Source organism: Hyperoodon ampullatus, assembly GCF_949752795.1.
Source record: "Hyperoodon ampullatus genome assembly, chromosome: 18".
NCBI classification, from domain to species: domain Eukaryota; kingdom Metazoa; phylum Chordata; class Mammalia; order Artiodactyla; family Ziphiidae; genus Hyperoodon; species Hyperoodon ampullatus.
Genome location: NC_136931.1, coordinates 53,261,837 through 53,284,813, shown reverse-complemented (window position 1 = coordinate 53,284,813; position 22,977 = coordinate 53,261,837). Strand labels below are relative to the sequence as shown.

At 53.3% G+C, this 22,977-nt stretch overlaps 2 protein-coding genes across 2 annotated transcripts; one reads left to right on the top strand and one right to left on the bottom strand.

Annotated features, from left to right (window-relative positions):
• The first annotated feature begins 782 nt into the window (after positions 1–782).
• ERCC1 (ERCC excision repair 1, endonuclease non-catalytic subunit) lies at positions 783–17,328 on the top strand. Its single transcript, XM_079723927.1, has 10 exons — positions 783–850; positions 1,326–1,437; positions 2,436–2,651; positions 6,099–6,202; positions 7,742–7,841; positions 8,822–8,898; positions 15,020–15,119; positions 16,522–16,593; positions 16,824–16,892; positions 17,216–17,328. The coding sequence occupies exons 2-10, from the start codon at positions 1,345–1,347 to the stop codon at positions 17,267–17,269; spliced, it is 885 nt and encodes a 294-aa protein (XP_079580053.1). The 5' UTR covers positions 783–850; positions 1,326–1,344; the 3' UTR covers positions 17,270–17,328.
• On the bottom strand, positions 17,159–22,014 carry POLR1G (RNA polymerase I subunit G; the record flags this gene model as incomplete). Its single annotated transcript, XM_079724114.1, has 4 exons — positions 17,159–18,857; positions 19,558–19,721; positions 21,289–21,446; positions 21,921–22,014. 4 exons carry the CDS (start codon positions 22,012–22,014, stop codon positions 17,447–17,449), a joined length of 1,827 nt encoding a protein of 608 aa, XP_079580240.1. The 3' UTR covers positions 17,159–17,446.
• Positions 22,015–22,977: the final 963 nt, after the last annotated feature.

Sequence of the window (22,977 nt, the reverse complement as noted above, 5' to 3'; positions counted from 1 at the left end):
CAGTAATAAAAAAGGCATACAACCCCATTGAAAAAATGGGCAAAGGATATGGGCAAGCAACCCACAGAAAACAAACTATTAAAGACCAATAAACTCACAGAAAGATGTTCTCTCCTTAGTAATCAGAGAGTTGCAAGTTAGAACAGTGTGATACTATCCTTTCAGGAAATGACTAATACTTACTCATCAACCAGGTCTCTGCTCAGAGGTCCCTTTCTCTAGGGAGCTCTTTCCTGGACCTCGGGCTGGATTAGGTGTTCCCTGCCCCACCCCCCTCCCGGGCCCTCTGGGGTCTCCTAGCCAGCCCTGTCCACTCTGGATCGTCACTGTTTGGGAAAGGGTTTGTCTCTCCCAATGCGTTGTGAGCTCCAGAAGGGCGGAGCGGGGCTATCGTTATCTGGGGCAATGTATGTGGAATAAGAGAATGAGTGAATGGGGAAACTGAGGCTAAGTCAATGACAGCTGGAATTCAAACCCAAGTCTGTACTGAGAGAAGGAACCTAGTTTGATTACCCGCCATCTCTTCTCCACTAAGCCCTGCCCAGAGCCCAGGCACACAAGAGGAGCTCAATAAGGGCACTGAAATCAAACTGCTTGGCAACCGGAGACGCTCAGGGCCAGAGGCGAACAGCTCTCTCTAAACCCAAACCTCTGCAGTCCTCCAGAACCATAGAGAGCTGCGCGAGGAACCGCCTCTCTCGATGCTCTACGCCTTTGGGGAACGTCGGGAGCGGGCTGGAGGGCTAGAGAGGCAGGAAGTGCGACCAGCCTGGGGCTACGCTGGCCGCGCCGGCGGTGGGGACGCCTCGATCTCTCTCCCGTCTTTCCTTCGCGGCCCGGGGGCGAGGAGGTGAGTTCTCGGGGCGCTGAGACCGCGGGGCTGGGTTGAGAAGGGTGTGGGGTTGAGACCGCCGGTGGCGATTGGTAGATGCAGAAGCCAATCAATCGTTACAATGTCTGAGAGTTTGAGAAGGTGGAGCGAGGGGAAGGCATCCTGGTGCGAGCCTTGGGGGTGGGGTGGACGGAGGGTTGGGGACAGTGGTCTGGCCTGGCAAACGGAAGGCGGGGAACAGTGAGGGCGGGGAGAATAGAAAGCTGGGACCCTGAAGGGTGTGGTGAAAGGAAAGTGTGTCCCGGTAAGGGGCGGGGCGAGCCGCAGGTGGAGGCTCGATGGGGCGGGGCCTTATAGAACCTGGGGCCCTGGGTGTCTGGACCTGGACGCGATGGAGCCCTGGAATTTTTGTGGGGGTACGGCTGTGTCTGGGGGTTCCTTCTGGGGAATGTCGATGCTTCGCTCGCTCCCGACGCCACGGCTTCATTTTCAGGCCCCAGAAGGACCTTGCGATGGACGAAGAGAGAGTGCAGAAGCCCGCTGGCCCACCGACAAGGAAGAAATTCCTCGTTCCAGTGGACGAGGATGAGGTCCCTCCTCCCGGGGTAGGACTAGGAGATGGGGGGACTGATGGGAGGCTTGGGGGGTGGTTGGGAGGAAGGGGGACAGGAAGGGCCTGTGGGACCACAGTGTGGGTTAGGAAATGTTGGGGCCTGGGTCACTTTGAGAAGACAGTCTTTTGCCTTCTGCAAGTATCAGTTTCCTGTAAAAAGTAAAATGTCATGGTCAGGAGGGCTAAGGCAGAGGCTGCAAACTGGCAGCCAGGAAGTAGTCCTGAGATACGTTTTATGTGGCCAGAACCCTGGTTCTGCAAGGAATGAATTTATTGCTAATAGTTGAGAATTGGAAGGTTTGGCAATTTTTAAAAATCTGCACTTTTGACATCTTTTGGTAAATAAAGGATCTGGCAACACAGAGATCTCAATCCTACAGGAACACAATTGCCTGGTGCTAAGTAGTGGCTGCCACCTATGTGCTATGAAGAAAAAGAAAGTAGGCTAAGGATAGAGGGTGTGATGGGGGAGAAGAGCTACCTTAGATAGAACAGTCAAAGGAGGGCCTCTTGGAGGAGATGATGCCTTTGCCAAAATGTGAAAGGAGTGAGCGAGCTATGCAACATCAGGGGGTAAGGGAACAGCCAGTGCAAAGGCCCTGAGGTCAGAGAGAATCTGATAAGTTTTAGGGCAGCAGGAAGGCCAGTGGGGCTGGAGTAGAGACAGCCAGGTGGAAGATGTAGAAGGTGAGGTCCTTGAGGCAAGGGGGCGGGGCAGATCTTTACGAGGCTCAAGGACTGAGGTGACAGCTTTGGCTTTTACTCTGAGTGGGAACCACCTAAGGGCTCTGAGCAGAAGAGGAACATGATATGACTCAGTGTGGGGAGCAGACTGTGGGAGGTAAGGGCAGAGGCAGGGAACTGGTGAGGAGGTGACTGCAGTGGCCCAAGGGAGAGAAGATGGTGGTTGGGACCAGGGTAGAGGCTGAGGAGGTGGGGAGAAGTGGCTAGATTCAGATTTTGTATGCCCTCTCACACCTCTCCCCACAGGCCAAGCCCTTATTCAAATCCACACGGAGCCTGCCCACTGTGGAGACCTCACCCCAGCCGGCTCCTCAGACCTACGCCGAGTACGCCATCTCAGGACCTCCAGGAGGGTCTGGAGCCACACGCCCCATAGGGCCAGAACCCCTGGCAGGAGAGACCCCCAACCAGGCCCCCAAACCAGGAGCAAAATCCAACAGCATCATTGTGAGCCCCCGGCAGGTGAGGAGGGGGCTGGAGAAGTGGGGCTTTGGGGTTTCTGGTGGGAAACGTGGTTATAGGGAGAGCTTTCTAGTGGACAAGGAAGGAGTTCTGAGTTCTAGCCATTATGCTCTCAATAGCACCATTCATCCATTCAACTAGCTTGTGTGGGTTGAGTATGCCCCATGTCTTAGTCTGTTCAGGCTTCTGTAACAAAAATACCATAGACTGGTGGTCTGAACAATGGACATTTGTTTCTCATAGTTCTGGAGGCTGAGAAGTCCAAGATCGAGGCGCTGGCAGATTCGGTGTCTAGTGAGGACCCGCTTCCTGGTTCATAGACAGCCATCTTCTCACTGTGTCCTCACAGCGTAGGAAAGGGTGAGGGAGCTCTCTGGGGTCTCTTTTATAAGGGCACTAATCCCATGCATGAGGGCTCCACCCTCATGACCTAATCACCTCCCTTCACCTCCTAATATCATCACATTGGGGGGCAGCATTTCAACCTATGAATTTTAGGGAGACACAGACATTCAGTCCATAGCACCCCAACTCTTACGGTTGGGGGCATGATTGTGTTCATGAAGCTACATTTCCTGTCCCCAGGTTTGTCCATTTATTCAAAAACAGTTGAACACAGGCCCAAGTTTGAATCCCACTCTGCCACACAGTAGCTGTGTCATCTTGGGCATCATCTTGGGTGACTTAACCCCTCTGAGCCTTGAAAATGGGGGTTCACCCACTTACAATCCATAAATATCTTCAGAGGTTACCTGGTGCAGTTCTAAGCTCTGGAGATTGCAGATAAAGTCTCTGCCGTTGACAGGGCTGGCATTCTGGAAGGAGAGAGCAGCAGTATACAGAGATAATAATGGGACTCAAGAACATGAAATATGTTCAAAATTGTTAGCCATCAGGGAAATGCAAACCAAAACCACAATGAGATACCACTTCATAGAATCAAAAGGATAGACAATAACAAGGGTGAGGAGAGCGTGGAGGAGTTGGAACCCTCATACACTGCTGGTGGGAATGTAAAATGGTGCAGCCACTTTGGAAAACTGCCTGGCAGTTCCTCAGACATTTAAACATAGAGTTTTAAACATAGACATTTAAACATATGACCTTGCAGTTCCACCTCTAGGTATATATGCACGAGAAATGAAAATACGGTCAACCTTCTGCAACCATGGATACAAAACCCACAGACACGGAGGGCCAACTGTACTACATCATCTGTGGATTTTGATATCCAGGGGGTCCTGGGACCAATCCTCTGTGGATCCTGAGGGACGACTGTCTTACATCCACACAAAATCTAGTACACAAATGTTCACAACAGCATTATTCACAATAGCCAAAAAGTGGAAACAACCCAAATGTCTAGCAAATGATGACTAGTTTTTTTCACTTAGCATAATGCTCTCAGGGTTCATCCATGTTGTAGCATGAATTAGTACTTCATTCCTTTTTGTTGCTAAATAGTATTCCATTGCATGGATACGCCACTTTTTGTTTATCCATTCATCCACTAATGGACGTTTGGGTTGTTCATATTTTTCAATTATTATGAAAATGCTGCTGTGAACATTTGTGTACTGCTGTTAACATATGTTTCCAGTTCTCTTGGGTATTTATCTAGGAGTGGATTTGCTGGGTCGTATGGTAACTGTATGTTTAACTTTCTCAGGCACCCCCAAACTGTCTTCTAAAAGGCTGCATCATTTTACATTCCCACCAGCAGTGGATGAAGGTTCCATTCTCACCATATCGTCACCACTTGTCATTGTCTGTCTTTTGGATTTCAGTCATTCTAATGTGTGTGAAGTGGACAAAATACTTCTTTAAAAATTAAAATTGGGATAAACAACAAGGTCCTACTGTATAGCACAGGAAATTATATACAATATCCTGTGATAAACCATGATGGAAAAGAATATTTTAAAATGTATATATATATATATGTATAAGTGAATCACTTTGCTGTACAGTAGAAATTAACATGACATTGTAAATCAACTGTGCTTCAATTAAAAAAAATAAATTAAATAAAACTGGATCCCGCCCCTCCCTTGCCCAAAGCCCTTCCATGGCTCCCAGTGGCTCAGGTCCAGATGGCCCAGAGCCTGTGGGACTTGGGACCCCTGCAGACCCTTCCCACCCCAGCTGCTCTGACCACTCCACAGTCCACCCCGAGAGCAGATACCACACCCTTATTAGAGCTGAATTCCACCTCACTTGGTAATTACATGTTTGTCCCTGAGATGCTTTCGTTTAATGTCTGTGTCCCCCACGAGGGCAGGGATCTATGTCCTCTTGGTCACGGCTGTATCCCCAGCACTTAGGCACACAGTAGGCACTCAGATACCTGAATAGATTACAGCTTGACTTGCTCAAAGTATTTTGATCTTGGGCTACAGGGTAGAGCATGAGGCGGGAGTTTATTTATTTCTTTTGGCTGCATTGGGTCTTCATTGCTGTGCGTGGGCTTTCTCTAGCTGCGGTGAGCGGGGGCTACTCTTTGTCACAGTGCGCGGGCTTCTCATTGCAGTGACATCTCTTGTTCCAGAGTACGGGCTCTAGGCGCGTGGGCTTCAGTAGTTGTGGCACATGGGCTTCAGTAGTTGTGGCTCGCTGGTTTAGTTGCACCGCGGCTTGTGGGATCTTCCCGGACCAGGGATCCAGCCCGTGTCCCCTGTATTGGTAGGCGGATTCTTAACCACCGTGCTACCAGGAAAGTCTGTGAGGGGTGTTTAGAGAGAGGAGTCTGCTGGGCAGATACCAGGCTTTCGGGGCTCTGACCCTGTGGAGGGTCACAGGCCACGGTGAGGAGCTTCCTCCTGAGGGCACTGGGAAGCCATGGCAGGGCTTAGAGCTGGAGAGGGGCAGCTTTGTGCTTTAGGAAGAGCCGTCTGGCTCCTGTTTGGAGGGTGGCCAGAAGGGGACACCACTGGGGCAGGAGACCAGGAGGAGGTGGGGTGGAGGCCATGGCAGTGGAGGGGAAGGAATTCACGGGGGATGCTTAGAAGGTAGATGTCCCACCTGGTGGATGAGGTGGGGAGGGAAGCGTGTAGGACAAGGCCTGGGTCTCTGGATGGTGGGGCCGTCCCTGAGTTGGGGCTGGGAGGGGGAGCAGGTGTGGAGGCCAGTGCCGAGTGCAGTGAGGTAGATACCTGGGGACAGGTGTCCAGTGGACCACAGGACACACGAGCTGGGGCTGGGAAGAGGGCTGAGCTGGAGAGAGACCCAGGGACCCTTTAGTTAAGGCCTAGGGCCAGGGAGGAGGGGCGTGGGTCAGAGCCCCAGTACCAAGAACATTCCAGGCTGAGGAGGAGGAGGAGTCTGGGAGAGGAGGAGAACAGAGCTGGAGAAGCCCCAGGTGCAAAGCAGGAGGTGGGGGGAGGGGCCCTGGGGTGGCGGTGGTCCCAGGGTCACCCTGCCAATGGCTTCCGTTCTCCCTCCCCCCAGAGGGGCAACCCTGTGCTGAGGTTTGTGCGCAACGTGCCCTGGGAGTTTGGCGATGTGCTTCCCGATTACGTGCTGGGCCAGAGCACCTGTGCCCTCTTCCTCAGGTGAGCTCTGGGGGCCACCCACCCTCAAGATGGCCTGGGAGGGGTGTGCTCTGGGTGTTCTCGGCCATTGTATGGGAGACCTCTGGGCACGGCCCGGGCCTAGGTGTGACCCTGTGTGGGAGGCAGAGATGTTGGCTTAGAGGTGTCTGAAGCAAGAGCTGGGCCCTGGACTCTGGGTCTGAGGGAGGAGGGGCCAGGGGTCTGGATCCTGGGTCTGAGGGGGGAGGGGCCGGGGGCCTGGATCCTGGGGCTAAGGGAGGAGGGGCCGGGGGTCTGGATCCTGGGTCTGAGGGAGGAGGGGCCGGGGGTCTGGATCCTGGGTCTGACGGGGGAGGGGCCTGGGGTCTGGATCCTGGGTCTGAGGGGGGAGGGGCCGGGGGTCTGGATCCTGGGTCTGAGGGGGGAGGGGCCGGGGGCCTGGATCCTGGGTCTGAGGGGGGAGGGGCTGGGGGTCTGGATCCTGGGTCTGAGGGGGGAGGGGCCGGGGGCCTGGATCCTGGGTCTGAGGGGGGAGGGGCTGGGGGTCTGGATCCTGGGTCTGAGGGAGGAGGGGCCGGGGGCCTGGATCCTGGGTCTGAGGGGGGAGGGGCCGGGGGCCTGGATCCTGGGTCTGAGGGGGGAGGGGCCGGGGGCCTGGATCCTGGGTCTGAGGAGGGAGGGGCCGGGGGCCTGGATCCTGGGTCTGAGGGGGGAGGGGCCGGGGGTCTGGATCCTGGGTCTGAGGGAGGAGGGGCCGGGGGCCTGGATCCTGGGTCTGAGGGGGGAGGGGCTGGGGGTCTGGATCCTGGGTCTGAGGGGGGAGGGGCCGGGGGCCTGGATCCTGGGTCTGAGGGGGGAGGGGCCGGGGGTCTGGATCCTGGGTCTGAGGGGGGAGGGGCCGGGGGTCTGGATCCTGGGTCTGGGGGGGGAGGGGCCGGGGGCCTGGACTCTGGGGCTGAGGGAGGAGGGGGACTCATGTCCTGGACACCAGGACTGGAGCCAGGATTTCTGTAACCGTCGCCACAGTTAAATAAGTTTCCCTCCACTCCTGGGGGCCCCTCTCCAGACAGGGGAAGTGAAACTTCTAAGTTCCTGTCCTCCCTGCAGGGTATGAGAGCTGGTGGCTGCTGAGCAGAGATGTCCCTTTGTTCCTGGGTGGCAAAGTCACCCCACCCTGTCCATGCCAGTGCCCTCTGAGGTCAAAGCAGGCAGTCCCAGGGATGGGCCCTGCTTCCCAAGACCAGCTGTACAGCACACCCCCTGACCCCGGTATACACTCTCTAGGGTTTCCTGGTCTCCACCTGAAACCTAAAGTCCTTCTCTTCCTCGGTGAAGAATCCGGGGGTCCACCCTTCCAGGGAGTCAGAGCCAGGCATCCCTCACTGCCAGTCCCCCCGTGCCCCTTTCTTGAAGGGTGACCTTGGGCAAGTCACTTAAACTCTCTGAGCCTCAGATCTGCCTGTGCTCCCCAAGCCCTCTGCCTTCCAGCAAGAGGGGAGAAGGGCTTCTGGGGTCTCTTAGCTGGAGACCTTCCAACCCTCCCTCTCCCGCCCCCCCCAGCCTCCGTTACCACGGCCTCCACCCAGACTACATCCATGGGCGGCTGCAGAGCCTGGGGAAGAGCTTCGCCCTGCGGGTCCTGCTCGTCCAGGTGGATGTGGTAAGCAGGGGTCACTCCTCCATGGGCCTCACTGTCCCCATCTGTGAAATGGGGAGCCTTGGGCCTCCCGGTTGCCTGGTGGACTGTTGAATCTCTTCCAAGGAGAAATGCAAGTTGGAACCCCAATGGGGAATTTCTCACATCTGAGATGGACAGCTGTGTTGGCGAGGAGGTGGAGGGTCAGATTACCCGTCTCCTCCTTCCCCACGCCCCCTTCAACCAAGCCCCGCCCTCTGCCACTTCAATACTTCTTGAACCTGTTTCATTCTATCCTCACACCCGGGCCCTGATCCAGGCCCTTTCCCCTCTTGCCTGGGTCCCTGCCCCAGCCTCTTCTCTTGTCTTGTGGCCTCCAGCTTCGACCCTGCAGTAGTCAGAGGGGTCTTCTGGCACACAGATCTGATGTCCCAACCCCTCCGTGGTCCCCCAGTGCCCTCCATGGCCCGCGAGGCCCAGTGTCACCTGATCCCTGCCCAACTCTCCCGGTTCATCTCTAAGCTTCCACGTGATCACCCTTTCATTTCACAGCCTCCATCCCATAGTGGTGAATTGTATTTTTTCCCCTCCCTTCCTTTGCACACGCTGTTCCCTGTGCCTGGAATTCCCTTTTCTGCTCTTTGTTGCTCTCACTCCTCATCCTCCTTCAGGTCCCAGCTCAGATATCCCCTCCTCTAGGAAGCTGTCCCTAATCCCCCAGGTAGGACAGATGCTCCTCTGGCTCTGCCACCCCAGCGCTGGCCACTCTTGAGTCATCACTCACTGGGGACTGTCTGTCCCCCTCATCAGACTGTGAGTCCCGGGAAGGCACAGCCAGGGCTGTCCCGCTCACTGCTGGGTCCTGCACAGGCTGGGCACCCAGTTGGAGATTAGGGAGTGTCAGTTGAGTGAAAGGCTCTTGGCATCCTAAGCTGCTCTGCTTCCAAGACTATAATTCTTTGCTTTCTCCCAGATCCCTCATTCTAATTTTCTTGTCTACTCAGAAAGATCCTCAGCAGGCCCTCAAGGAACTGGCTAAGATGTGCATCCTGGCCGACTGCACCCTGATCCTTGCCTGGAGGTGAGATGGAGGCTCCCCTCCCAGGTCAGGCTCTATCCTGAGAGTTATTGCCCCTTCTGCCCCCAAATCTTCCCAGCCCTTCTTCCTCCCATGAACTCCCTGTATGAGTCTGGTCCAGGCACTGCCTCTCTGGGCTTCAATTTCTTTATCTGTAAAGTAGGGTCTTAATATCTTTCTTATAGGGTTGTAGGCACAAAAGCAGGTGACGTACATCAAATCCCAGGACCATACTAGGCACTTATGAGTTAGACATAAAATCTGGCTGAATAATTAATTTCAAGTCTAGGTTTCTAAAGACCATTTTGATTGGCTCTCCAATAGGGAAAAGAAGACATCCCTTCCTCACACCATAATCAGAAAGAAATCTTGATAATTATAGACACAAAATGCAAAACTACAGTAAAAGTATTCAAAGAAATCTTATAAAATATATATATATTTATTGCGATCCTGTGGTAGGGAAAGTCTTCCAAAACAAGACCCAAAACCTAGACACCATAAAGGAAAAGGTTACCCAATTTGAGTAAATTAAAATTTTAAAACTTCCAGATGGTAAGAGATACTGTGAACAAAGTTAAAAGACAAGTGACAGGGGCTTCCCTGGTGGCGCAGTGGTTGAGAGTCCGCCTGCTGATGCAGGGGACGTGGGTTCGTGCCCCAGTCCGGGAAGATCCCACATGCCGCGGAGCGGCTGGGCCCGTGAGCCATGGCCACTGAGCCTGCGCGTCTGGAGCCTGTGCTCCGCAACAGGAGAGGCCACAACAGTGAGAGGCCCACGTACCGCAAAAAAAAAAAAAAAAAGACAAGTGACAAACTAAGAGAAAATACTTGTTTTATATATATATAAAACAAAGACTTATGATCCCTAATTTATATATGTATATATAAATTTTATATAGTTCAAATATATATAAATGTTTATATTCATAGGAATGTATTTAAACATTTATTACATATTTACGTGTATGTGTATATATACATATACATATATATATACAAATATATATATTTATAAAGAGCCTCTTACAATTCAGTAAGAAAAAGATAGCCCAGTTTTGAAAAGTCTAACGCAGGTTGCCAAGAACACATGAAAAAACTATTAACCACACAGCTTATCAGGAAAAGTAAATTTTCAAAGAATGAGGTGTAATTTTTCACCCATTAATTTGGTGAAAACGTCAGATGGATAATATGAAAGGGGCACCTGCATGTTTGGTTGGCAGGAGACATGATTGGCTATTAAAACAGAAAATAGACATACTCTTCAACGCAGAAATTCCCCCACTAGGAATATCTCCCCTTCGATCATCCCTCCTTGGGTGTGCAAATCCACAGTGGCATGGGCCTTCGTGGCACCATCCGTGCAGTAAGCTGCAGGACCAAGCAGCATGGTATTTTAATTTATGTATAAAAGGAAGGAAAATGAGCCATGTTTATGAACAGATACAGATGTGAATAAACTGAGGGGGCTCCAAGGCGTCCAAGCTGTGAACAGTGTTGAACCTTGGGAATGGCACAAGGCGAGGTCCTGAGGGGAGGGAGACGTCTATCCTCTGCCCTTCTCTTTTCTTCTGAACATGTAATGGTTCGTTTCTTTTGTTTTTTTTTTTTTTTTTTTTTTTTTTTTTTTTTTTTTTGTGGTACGCGGGCCTCTCACTGTTGTGGCCTCTCCCGTTGCGGAGCACAGGCTCCGGATGCGCAGGCTCAGCAGCCATGGCTCACGGGCCCAGCCGCTCCGCGGCATATGGGATCCTCCCAGACCGGGGCACGAACCCGTATCCCCTGCATCGGCAGGCGGACTCTCAACCACTGCGCCACCAGGGAGGCCCCGTTTCTTTTGTTAAAGGATAGGTAGCATATTCATGTAGTTAAAAAAACAGAGGTGATTATATATATACTATATATATATATTACATAAGTATGTATAAGTATTATAAAATGTAAGTATATAAATATTATAAGTGTATGTAAGTATATATGAGCATATACATAAGTAATATATAAGTATAATATATTTTATAAGTATATATAATATATACCTATATCATATAAGTCTATATATTAAGATATATAATCACTTCTGATTTTTGAACTACATATATAATATATATATATACCGTTTTTATATTGCTTTCAGATACTGTATATGTGTACACAGTATATGTTTACATGGTAGTATATGCCCTTAAAAGTCTCTCTCTTCTGTGCCTTCCCTCCCTCTCTACTCTCCTCACCCTTACAGGTCACCATTATTGTTGGTTTCTTTATGTCCTTCCAACGTTTCTATAAAACGCAAACACGTGTGAAAACATCTTAATTTTCTTTCTTAGACAGAAGTAAGCCTAGTATATATACTGTTCTGTGCCTTGTGTGGTCATGTCATTATCTGGAGGTCTTTTCTATATCAGTGTAGAGAGCAGCCTCATGCGTTTTTATAGCCGTGTAGTATTCTAATATAGTGTCCACATAAAAAAATTAATAGACTATTTTTTAGAGAAATTTTAAGTTTATAGAAAAATGGATGGGAAAGTACAGAGAGTTCCCACATACACCCTCTCCCCCCGCACAGTTTCTGCAATTACTTATATCTTGTATTAATGAGTGCGGTACATTTGTTACAACTGATGAACTAATACTGAGATACCATTATTAACTAAAGTCACAGTTTACATTAGGCTTCTCTCTTTGTGTTTACAGGCTATGGGTGTGATGTGTCCATAATTACTATTCTACAGAATAATTTCACTGCCCTGAAAGGCCCTCTGTGCTCCCCCTTTTCATCCCTTTCTTCCCCCAACCCCTGGCAACCTCTGACCTTTTTACCGTCTCCGTAGCTTTGCCTTTTCTAGAATGTCATATAGTTGGAATCATACAGTATGTAGCTGAAATAGAAAAATCCACAGTTCTCCTCGTGTGTTTGGAAAACCCAGTTCTTCATCCTGTGCGTCTCCTTTACTCCTCACACAAAGCCCTTCACTGCTGGCCACCAAATATGTGGAAGATTTTCTCCACACCGAGCAGTTCTCTGCCAGCTGGGTGTCCTACAGTTTAGCTCAGTTCTGACACTGTCTACCTGGAGATACCGTCAGATCCCACAGGTTAAGGGCTCGCAGCGCTGCCCCATCGCACACACACTGCAGGCGCCAGTCGCAAGCCCAGGTAATCCCCTGTGCTCTGACCAGCCGGCTATAGGTCAGGACCTCCAATGACCCCTTCCTCAGGTTTGATTATTTTGCTAGCACAGCTCACAGAACTCAGGGAAACACTTACTTCTGCTTACCAGTTCATTAAAGGATATGATAAAGGACATGGATGAAGAGGTACATAGGGCAAGGTCTGGGAGGGGCCTGAGCGCAGGAGCTTCTGTTCCTGTGGAGCTGGGGTATGTCACCCTCCCGGTGTGGATGGGTTCGCCAGCCTGGAAGCTCCCCAAACCCTGGTACTCGTGTTGGGATTTTATGGAGGCTTCTCACGTAGGCATGATCACTTATTAACTCCATTTCCAGCCCCTCTCCCCTCTGGAGGATCGGGGGTGGGGCTGAAAATTCCAAGCTTCTAATCCTGGCTTGGACTTCCTGGCTACCAGCCCCCATCCAGGAGCCATCCAGAGTCACCTCAGAGGAACAAAAGATGCTCCTGCTGTTCTTATCGCTTAGGAATTTACAAGAGTTCGGAGCTCTGTGCCTTTTTGGCTTCGTTGGATCTTCGTTGCTGCACACGGACTTTCTCTACTTGCGGCAAGTGGGGGCTACTCTTTGTTGCGGTGCGTGGGCTTCTCATTGTGGTGGCTTCTCTTGTTGCGGAGCACGGGCTTCAGTAGTTGTGGCTCACGGGCTCTAGAGTGCAGGCTCAGTAGTTGTGGTGCATGGGCTTAGTTGCCCCGTGGCATGTGGGATCTTCCCGGACCAGGGATCAAACCCGCGTCCCCTGCATTGGCAGGCAGATTCTTTTTTTTGCAGTACGAGGGCCTCTCACTGTTGTGGCCTCTCCCATTGCGGAGCATAGGCTCCGGACGCACAGGCTCAGCGGCCATGGCTCACGGGCCCAGCCGCTCCGCGGCATGTGGGATCATTCCTGGACTGGGGCACGAACCCACGTCCCCTGCATTGGCAGGCGGACTCTCAACCACTGCGCCACCAGGGAAGCCCTGGCAGGCGGATTCTTAACCACTGTGCCACCAGGGAAGTCCTAGCAATAGGCTTTTAAGGTTCCTCTATGTCTTTTCATATCTTGGTAATTCATTTGCTGTTTCAGCTATATAGTATTTTCATTTTCAGCTGTATAATATTCTACCATGTAGATGGACCAGCTCTGTATCTCCCTAATGGTGCACACTTGGGTGGATTTCCAAGCTTTTGCTGGTACCAGCAACACTCCTACTATTGCCCTGTACCCCAGGAATGGGTATTTAGGCCAAAGGGTAAATGTATTTGTAATTCTGTGCCCTCCCTGGGGGTGTGTTACCTCTATACTGTTTGACTATTTGGAAAAATGTATTTATGTATTAATTGAATATTAAAACAAAAGCAAGTATAAAAATTGCTCTTTTTGCTGTGGGAAGTAGCACAGTGGAGTACAGAGAGCCCAGCCAGGTGAGACAGACCCACTGAAGGAGCTGTCTCTCCTCCTCGCCAGCCGTGTGATCTTGGGCAACGCTGGTCTGTTTCCCACTCCACGTAATGGATTGAAAACAACTGCCTTACAGGATCTCTCAGGAGAGCTTCTGAACATAAAGGGCTTTGGACAGTGCCTGGAATGCAGCTGGGACCCCACACAGGGAATATTTCCCATGTCTTTACATCCAAACTAGGGAATGTTTTGGACCCATTAAGTAAATGAGATCGACCTCCGTCTGCGGATGTGGAAGGACGTCCTGGTTGTACTGTGGAGCAAAAGTGAAGGCAAGGAAGCGGCTACAGCATGCTACCTTGTGTGTTCTGAACAAATGATTAATAACAATAACAGGGCTTCCCTGGTGGCGCAGTAGTTGAGAGTCCGCCTGCAGATGCAGGGGACGCGGGTTCGTGCCCCGGTCCAGGAAGGATCCCACATGCCGCGGAGCCTGTGCGTCCGGAGCCTATGCTCCGCAACGGGAGAGGCCACAACAGTGAGAGGCCCACGTACCGCAAAAAAACAAACAAACAAAAAAACCAAAAAAACGATAACAATAATAATCCCTGCTGCAGTGAGAGGAAAGCAACAAAGCCCATGCAAAAAACACAGAATTAGAAAAATGAGTGTTTCTTTCAAAAATATAAATCAACGTTTAATCAACAAACATTGCTCACTAGCTAGACTTTGAAGGCTAAGAAAATGCCTCAAGACAAATACTTTATTTCCACTCAACTCAATATCAAGTTCCAAAGAGAAAAAAAATCAGCTTTTTCCTGTTCCTTTATTCCACACACAGACAGTCCCTTTTAATGATTTAGTTGTTTCAACTACCTTTGAAACAGTTAATTATGTGTCAAAAAAACCCCAGTGCCTAATGGGAAAATGAATGGCCACTGTGAAGTTGGGTTAGTTGTGGTAAGAGATTCAGCAGTCAGGGTCCGGAGCTTTTTTTTCCTTTTGAAGGTGCGCTACATGAAAAACCTTCAAAGCTCCATTTTTCTTGGTAGTGGGAGCTGACTGCTTCATGAGGTTGTCTTCCTGTGGTTGGGAAAATGGTATTTTTGGTTTTTCTCTCTCTCGAACCTGGCCAAACTCTGTGCACCGACCTCCCTCCCAGAAGAGCTAACATTTCTTAAATAGACTTCTAAGCGCCAGGCGTGGCACTTAGCGTGGACTCGTTTAATTGTCAGCTTAATTGTCAATTGTCCCCCACTTTACAGATGAGGAGACCGAGGCCCAGAGAGATGAAAACCATTGGCCCAGGGTAACTCAGGTGGGAAGTGGGGCCTGAACCTAACTGGTCAGGCTCCCAACCTCTGGCCCTTAGTCAGAAAAGATGTGTTAAGATGCACCCACCAAGCAACGGTTACCGCCAGGGGACATTTTGGGTGAGGTTGAGAACATTCATTCCTCTATACATTAGAGTTTGGAATTCTTGGAGTCAGCAAATGAAATTAATCTAAAACATGACCCCTCCTTCCCCTGACCCGAATGTCTCTCACCCCAGCCCTGAGGAGGCCGGGCGGTACCTGGAGACATATAAGGCTTACGAGCAGAAGCCGGCGGACCTCCTGATGGAAAAGCTGGAGCAGGACTTCGTCTCCCGGGTGAGGCCACCTCACCTCCCTGCCTGGGCCTCCCCCCAGCTCTTCCTTGGGGGTTTGAGCTACAGTTCTGATCTCGAGTCATACCTCTCCCTCCCCCGACCCCACCCTCAGCTTCCAGTCCCTTCTCCAGCCCAAACAACAGCGAGAGGGGTCTTCCTAAGCACAAACCTGATCCTGCCCTTTCCTGCTCAAAACCCTCCCATGGCTCCCCAGTGCCCTCACCATGCTCTCCAAGGCCTTGCCTATTTGACCCGGCAGCCCCGTCTGCCCCCTGCCCCCGCATTCTGTCGCTTCTCTGTGCCTGTTCTCTCTGCCTTGATTAGCTGCCTAATCCCATCTTTCCCCCATCTCAGCCCCAATGCTTCCTTCTCCAGGAAGTCCTCCCGGATCCCCAGGCCAGGTCAAGGGCCCCCCGCTGGGCTCCCTCAGTCCCAGCCCTAACTGGGTCACCATGTCTGGAACTGATTTGTCTCCCAAACTGGACTGGGAGCCCCAGAAGGGCAGGGCTGGGGCTGTCTCGATCCCTGCTGTGTCCCCAACACCACTGAACACTCAGTGAGTGCTCAGGGAATATTTGCTGAACGAATTGTTGAATCTGGGCTCCAATGATAGAGTAACGGAGGATGTCCACAGCCACCCCTGAGGTGGGTACTATGAGGACCCCATTTGCCTGCAAACGGAGGCCCAGAGAGGTCAGTTCCCTTGCCCAGGGTGTCACAGGGAGTAAGCAGCGGGGCCTGAACTCGGGTCCAACTTCAGAGCCTACGGTCTGTGCCCAGGGCAGAACCAACTCAAGATAAATGGCGTTTATCTTCGAATCACATGACCAACACCCTCTCAGCTAGTTGGGGATCACTCTGAGATGACCTTTTTTTTTTTTTTTAAATTATTATTTAGTTTTGGCTGTGTTGGGTCTTTGTTGCTGCGCACGGGCTTTCTCTAGTTGCAGCGAGCGGGGGCTGCTCTTCGTTGTGGTGCGCGGGCTTCTCATTGCAGTGGCTTCTCTTAATGCAGAGCACGGGCTCTAGGTGCGTGGACTTCAGTAGTTGTGGCACATGGGCTCAGTAGTCGTGGCTCGCAGGCTCTAGAGCACAGGCTCAGTAGTTGTAGCGCACGGGCTTAGTTGCTCCGCGGCACGTGGGATCTTCCTGGACCAGGGCTCAAACCCATGTCCCCTGCCTTGGCAGGCGGATTCTTAACCTCTGTGCCACCAGGGAAGTCCCTGAGATGACCTTTTAATCATCAGAACACATAATCAAAAAACATGCCCCCAAAGCATTTACTGAGCTCCTCCCGCACGCAGGGCAGTCTGGGGACACAGCAGTGACCCAGTGCTGCCCTCACAGACTCAGTCTTGTTCTCCTTTCTTCCAATCCACCTCTGCCCCCTCCTTCCCTTCCAGGTGACTGACTGTCTGACCACCGTGAAGTCAGTCAACAAAACGGACAGTCAGACCCTCCTGACTACTTTTGGGGTAAGGAACAATTCCCTTGTGCCGACTGGCATTTCTACCCCCTTTGCTTTTTGAGGAAGCCCCCTGCGTACTCCCTTCTACCTCCCTGTCCCCTCCCCCATCCTTCCTGCCTCCCCTGCCCTCCTGCAGGATATCAGTTCCTTCCAGGAATATCTTACACCCCCGATCAGCTGGGGCAGGGGAGAGTTTTGTGTTCAACTCGCCTGACCGTTCGCTCCTACCTTCCTCAGTCTCTGGAACAGCTCATAGCTGCATCGCGGGAAGATCTGGCCTTGTGCCCAGGCCTGGGGCCCCAGAAGGTAAGAGCCCTGGGCATGGGCTTGAGGGGTTGGGGGCAGGAGGGAGCCCCAAATAAATGGGACCTCAGACCCCAAAGTTCTGAGGTTTCAGAAGGCCCACAGCGCCTCTCCTACAGATGGGGAAAACCGAGGCCCAGAGAGGGTGTGGACCAGCCCAACCTCACACAGCCAGTCTGGGATAGAATCCAAATCAGGCTACTTCTCCCCTAGCCCCCCCCGAGTCCCCTCCAAGCTAGGAGGAAAAGAATCAAAAGCCCACTCTGATGTATCAAACAAACGGCTCATTTAATGACCTCTTCCTTTTCTTTCTCCCTCCCCTCCAGGCTCGAAGGTTGTTTGATGTCTTACACGAGCCCTTCTTGAAAGTGCCCCGATGACCTCTGCTGCCAAGGAGGCCCTTGGTGTAACAATAAAGCACTTTCCTGGTCCAGGCTCAGGCTGGTGTGCTGGTGTGGTCAGTGGGAGTGGGGGTCTTCTCTGCTCCGCCTTCTGATGGCCCAGGTGGCCACTTTCAGCTTGTCTGAGTTACAGTCGTCAGTTTCCCTGGCGGAGACTTACACGGGATCCTGCTGCGGCTTCTTCTTCCTCTTCCTCTCCTGTCCCGTGGGAGCCACCTCCCCAGACTCGGGACTCAGCAGTGGCTCTGGCATCTCCTCCTGGGATGCTGTCTCTGGCACCCAGCTTTCCCGGCCCTGCCTTTTCTTCTTCTTGGTGGATGCCGGATCGGCCCCGGCCTCAGACTGCCCCTCGTGTGGCAGCTCAGGCTCCATCTCACCTTGTGGGCTAATCATCTCAGTCCCTGGCTCTGTCGCTTTGTGCCCTCTTTCTTTCTTCTTCTTCTTCTTGGTGGATGCTACAGCTGCCTGAGGCTCGGGCTCCATCACCTCTTCCTGTGACTCCACCACCTCTGTCCCTGGCTCCACCATTGCATTTTGTCGTTTTTCTTTCTTCCTTCTCTTTTTGGGGGATGCCAGAACTGCCCCAGCCTGCGGCTCCACTTCACGTGGCAGCTCAGGTTCCATCATCTCCCCTGGGAGCTCCAGAGGTTTCATCTCTGGCTCTATAACCTCAGTCCCTGGCTCCCTCGTCACTTTGTACCCCTTTTCTTTTTTCTTCTTCTTCGAGGACGGCAGTGGGATGGCTTCCTCCTGTGGCTCCATCTTCACCTGCAGCTGAGGCTCAGCTATCGTCCCCTCCACCGGTTCCATCCCTTCTGTCCCCTTCTGCTGCTTCCTCTTCTTGCTGGGGGATAGGACTGTCTCTTCCAGAGGCTCACTTTTAACCATGAGTTCCAGCTCCACTGTCTTTTCTTCTGACTCCAGCACCCCCATTTCTGGCTTGACCATTTCTACTTCTTTGGGCTTCTTTTTCCTCTTCTTGGTGGTGGCTGGGGACAGTGCTCCCAGAGGCTCCAACATCTCGGCAGCAGGCTCTGTTGCCAGTGGCTCTGTCACCTCCAGGTCTTTCAGCTGCTGCTTTTTTTTCTTCTTCCCCACATCCACCTCTGAGGACCCCAAAGCTGTGTCCACCTCCAGGGCCCCAGGCTCATTCACTGCCTCCTGAGGAACTGAGGCCTCTGGCACATGCCTCTTCTTTTTCCTCTTCCTGGAGGCCAGTGACTTCAACGCCAAGACTGACCCAGGCCCTGTGACTGGTGGGCTGCCTCCAAAGGCACAGAACCGAGGCTTCAGGCCAGGGGGGATCTGTGGTGGGGGATTTGCTGGAATGGGCTGCAGCAGGGTCCCTGTTAGGGATTCCTGGGGACCCTCAAAGATCCTCAGGCTGCCCTGTAGTGCCGGGGCAGAGGTAAGCCCCCCTCCCGCCTCTGCTGATGGGGCCAGCAGGGTTGCTCCTCCTCCAGCCTGAGGGCCACTGCTGCTGAGGACCCGGTAGCGGTGCCGCTTGCCTGCCAACTTGCCCTTCAAGATCCGGGAGCCAGAGAGAGGCACGAGTCGCCCATTGAGGCTGAAGGGAGAAAGGGGCAGGGCAGAAACTTGGTCAGATTCTTTTGGTGAGACGGGACAGCAGCTGAGAAGCAGCATTTCTGGGTTCACCAGGAAAGCCCCTCTAAATTTCCCCCAGGTTCAGCCACTGGGGTGAGGAGTATTCCTGCTAAGTGGGATGGGACCACTCACCAGTCTGGGGCGAAGTCTACAGGGGCCTGGATAAGCCACAGTTCTGTATCTGGGCCGGTCAACGCCTCCAAAGAGAAACGAGTGTGCTCTGAGGCTGGGGGTGTCGCAGTAAAGTTGGGGGGACAAGAAAACCGAGCAGCACCTGCAGAAGGGGAAACGGGAGTCTGCTGACACTTAACTGCTGGTCCAATCCTCCAGGGCGCCTATTGGTCCATTGGTCCCAACTTCCTGAGGGTCCCAATCCTCTTACCGCGACTTTCCTCTCTCCCGTCTGTCCACCATAGGCGCACCTATATCCGCCGACCCAACGCTTGTTCTCTCCACTGCTGTTTCCGCCCCCCACACCAAAATATCTTCTCTCTATCCTAATTCCTCGCCCTCCCTACCCGCCATCCGCCAGGGGATACACTCTCCGCTGATCCTGCCTCCGAGGATGTCCCTTTTTCCGTCCGAACGCTCCAGGGTACCCCTTTTTCTCCTCCCGCCAGACAACCCTCTGCACCCTGTCGGCCCGCCGTGAAGCAACTCACCGCCGGACGGGGTCCCCGCCATCCCGGGACCCATGTCTCAGACCTAGCTGCCAGAGCCACTCAGGCCCCGTCGCCGACCACGTGGAACCAAAGGGGTGGGGCCTCATCTGGGAGCGTCCATGTGGCACCAGGGCGCGGGAGGTGTCGCTCGGAGACCTCTCGCTCTGTGAGCACAAGTGGGGAAAATTTCCACTTGTGCACAGCAGACTACCGAGAAAGCCATCTTTTACCCAAAGTCTGCTCCCAAAAGCAGCTGAATCGCCTGTTTGGCGGGAGTTAGAGCCGCACCAGATCCCGGCGGGTATCCCCACAGTCTCAGACATGATTTGCTCCAACGTTGCCTTAAAGGGGCAGCCACATTCACAGGACCTACTCTTAAAGAGACAGGAAGATCGATTGGACTGAAATTCTTAGAGAGGCAGGTAAGAGTCTAGGTCGGCAGGACTGTGCTTTCGGTGTTACAATCCCTTCCAGGGAGGCCCAGATGCCTCAGAAATTCAGAACTTGAGTGAGAGAGGTGGGAAAATGGAGGAATGGGGGTAATTCCTCCCGAGGGCGTTAACTATTAGTCAGGGGCGGGGCTCTGGGCTCCAGGGAAGCGGGAAATATAGGGGGAGGAGCCTGTGGATCCCGGGGAGGAGCCTCTGGACTCCCGAGCTGGACACGCGTGGGGCGGTGCGGGCTAAGGGGCGGGGCTGTGGCCCAAAAGACGGGTAGATGCCCTCGAGGATTTAGTCTCGTGCGTGGGGGGACATTTCCAAAGGCTTTGAGGAAAGGAAAGAGAGTAGACGTCCTGACTAGCGCCCCTTCCCTGCCCTGGGGTGCGTGTAAGCAGCGGCATGTGAACGAAGATTTGGGGGACACGCCCACGCCCCTTCGCACGGGGACCGCACAGCGTAGGGCGACGGGCGGAGCCGCGGGACGGTGGCTAGACAGGGTGATCCGACTGCATTCCTGACCGGTGTGTCAGCGCTGATTCCCGCCCCCTCTGCCGAGATTTCGGATCCTACTTTAGAACTGGGGCGCCCACCTTCTCAGCGAGCCAGCGGCTGCTCAGAGAGGAGGAGGGTCAGGGGAAGAGGACGTGTTGCCTCCTCCCGGGATCGCCAGTTTCCGCGCGTGGGCGAGACACCCGGGCCCTGCCCCTGCGTGCTCCGGGACTACAATTCCCAGAGGACGCGAGGCTGGGAGGCGCCCGACGTCGGTCGTGGAAGCTGCTGGGAATCGTAGTCCCAGTCTCCAACTTTGGGAGCCGTTGGTGGGAAATTCTGTAAAGATCCCAACCACCCTTTTTACCAACGGAGAGATTGAGGCTCAGAGACCCGAGGGGATACTGATTTTAGCGATGACCTCTTCTCGTCTTGGGGGCGGGATTTGTGAGTCTCCCCCAGCCTCTATAACCTTCTACCTCTTTGGTGGCGTCCAAATCTTCTTTCAAGAAGGGGGAAACTGAGCCTGGAGGAGTGGGGCAGGGACTCAGGAGTTCGTCTCCTGCAGCCACAGCGAGGTAAGAGTCTGGATTCTATTTACGATTTACGTAGCCAGGTCACCCTTGACCTTTCGACCTCTCCCTTCCTATCTGTGAAATGGACTTTGGGTCAATCCAAATGGGAACGTACCCATCTACGTCCTGCCCCTCCGGGACTACAAGTCCCAAGGTGCTCGAGGCGACCCCGGCTCCCCCTCCCCTCCGGGACCCGCCTCCCTCCGGTCCGAGTCACGTCGTCTAACCTGTTCCCGGCGACTGCCCCGCCCCGTCCTCCGCTCCCCGCAGCCGGAGCCGGAGCCGGAGGAGGACCCCCGGTGCCAAGATCTGCCCCGGATCCGTGAGTTACATCTCCCCCCACCCCGGGGTTCAGCGGCCCCGGTGGAGCCCGACACTCGCCTCCCTGGGAGGGTCGGGAGGAGACTCGGACGCCAGGTCCCAGGGCGGAATTGGGGGACTCCAGGAACGTTAGAAAGCTAGAACTTGGATGCCTGATTTACCGGGCAGAAGGAAAAGGGGCTCGGATGCCTGAGTTCTTGGAACGGAGGGCTCAGACACCTTGGTCCCGGGGAGACGTTCGGAGACGTTTGGAAACGTCGGGACGTTTCAGTCCCTCGAGATGGGAGCTCTCGGAAGCCTGAGTCCTTGAGTAGAACTGCGTTATTGGATCTCTTGGGGAGAAATGGGAGACTCGGACTGCTGGGGCTCTGGAATGGGCGGCCATCCCTACCACCCTTGAGCTGCCTTCTCGACCTAGCCTTTAGGTCTCTGAGCAGAATTAGGGGTGGGGTGGGGATAGTGGAACCCGGGTTCCTGAAATGAAGCAGAACAAACACCCAGGGTCCCTCTGGAGGCTGTGTCCCGCCGTTCCCCCCACTTTCTGGCTCTGGGGCCGGGGCCAAGGTGGCAGGAGGGGCGTAGGACAGGTCTCCAACCTCCCCTGTGCTGCTGCGCGATCCCCAACATGTCATTAACCGGGGCGTCAGACCTGCCTAAGCAGAGGGACCTCCGCCCCAGGGCGCCCCCTGGCGGGGGCGGGGAACCTCCTATTGTCCCATAAAGGTGGGAGATATCTGGGATTTGCAAAGGGCGTTCTAGAATCCAGGGCAGAATTCCAGAAGGTGGGGTTGGATTCTGGGGGGCTTGCATGGAGGACACAATACAGCCATTACACAGAGAGGACAGAGGTAAACTGAGGCTTAGAGGTCACACTGGCAGCAGAGTTGGGGGTCAGGATTTGCCCTCCCCCTTCCTCAGCAGCTCTCTGGGCGTCGGGATACCATCCACACCCACCGGATTTTCTGACTCACTTCTCTCCTAGGGCTCCTGGCCCTGACCCTGAGGTGAAAAATGTCACCTCCACTCCCATCTGTCTGACCTGAGGTAGTGTGGGAGATAAGGGAGAATAGAGGCTAATTCTGGAGGCATGTGTCTGTCCTTGAAACTGGGGGAGGGCAGGGCTTGGCACCTCCCTCCGCCCGACTCCCCCTTCTCTCCATCTCCATGAGTCATGTGAAGGGATTAAACAAGGGGTGGGGCAGGGGGTTCTGATGAGAGAGGGAAGAACTTCCTAATGTCTGGGCTTGAAGGGCATTTGGTGGTAGCCTGAGATGAAATAAAAAATAATAACTGTGGCTGCCAAGAGCTCACAGCATGCCAGACTCAGGGCTGGCAGGTAATGGATGGTTCCCATTGTCTACAGAAGTCTCTGGCAACTGCCCAAAGGTCTCACTTCCATTGAGGTTTGCTGAGTCCAGCCCAGGGAATGACTTCTTTCTAGTCCAATGGGGAAACTGAGGCTGGAGTGCGGGCACAACGCACACCCTAAGCTTTTGCCACCTTCTGTCTGGAATTTTCCAGGGATTCCTATGCCCTGGAATGGGCCAGAACTGGGTATGGCTAGAACTCAGGAAAGCAGGGGAGAATTTAGCATT

Excerpts from the sequence above, each read along its gene's own strand:
- ERCC1 (XM_079723927.1), top strand. The coding sequence starts at position 1,345 with ATGGACGAAGAGAGAGTGCAGAAGCCCGCTGGCCCACCGACAAGGAAG. Across the intron at positions 1,438-2,435 it reads ATGAGGTCCCTCCTCCCGGG|GCCAAGCCCTTATTCAAATC; the intron begins GTAGGACTAGGA and ends CTCTCCCCACAG. Across the intron at positions 15,120-16,521 it reads AGCAGGACTTCGTCTCCCGG|GTGACTGACTGTCTGACCAC; the intron begins GTGAGGCCACCT and ends CTTCCCTTCCAG.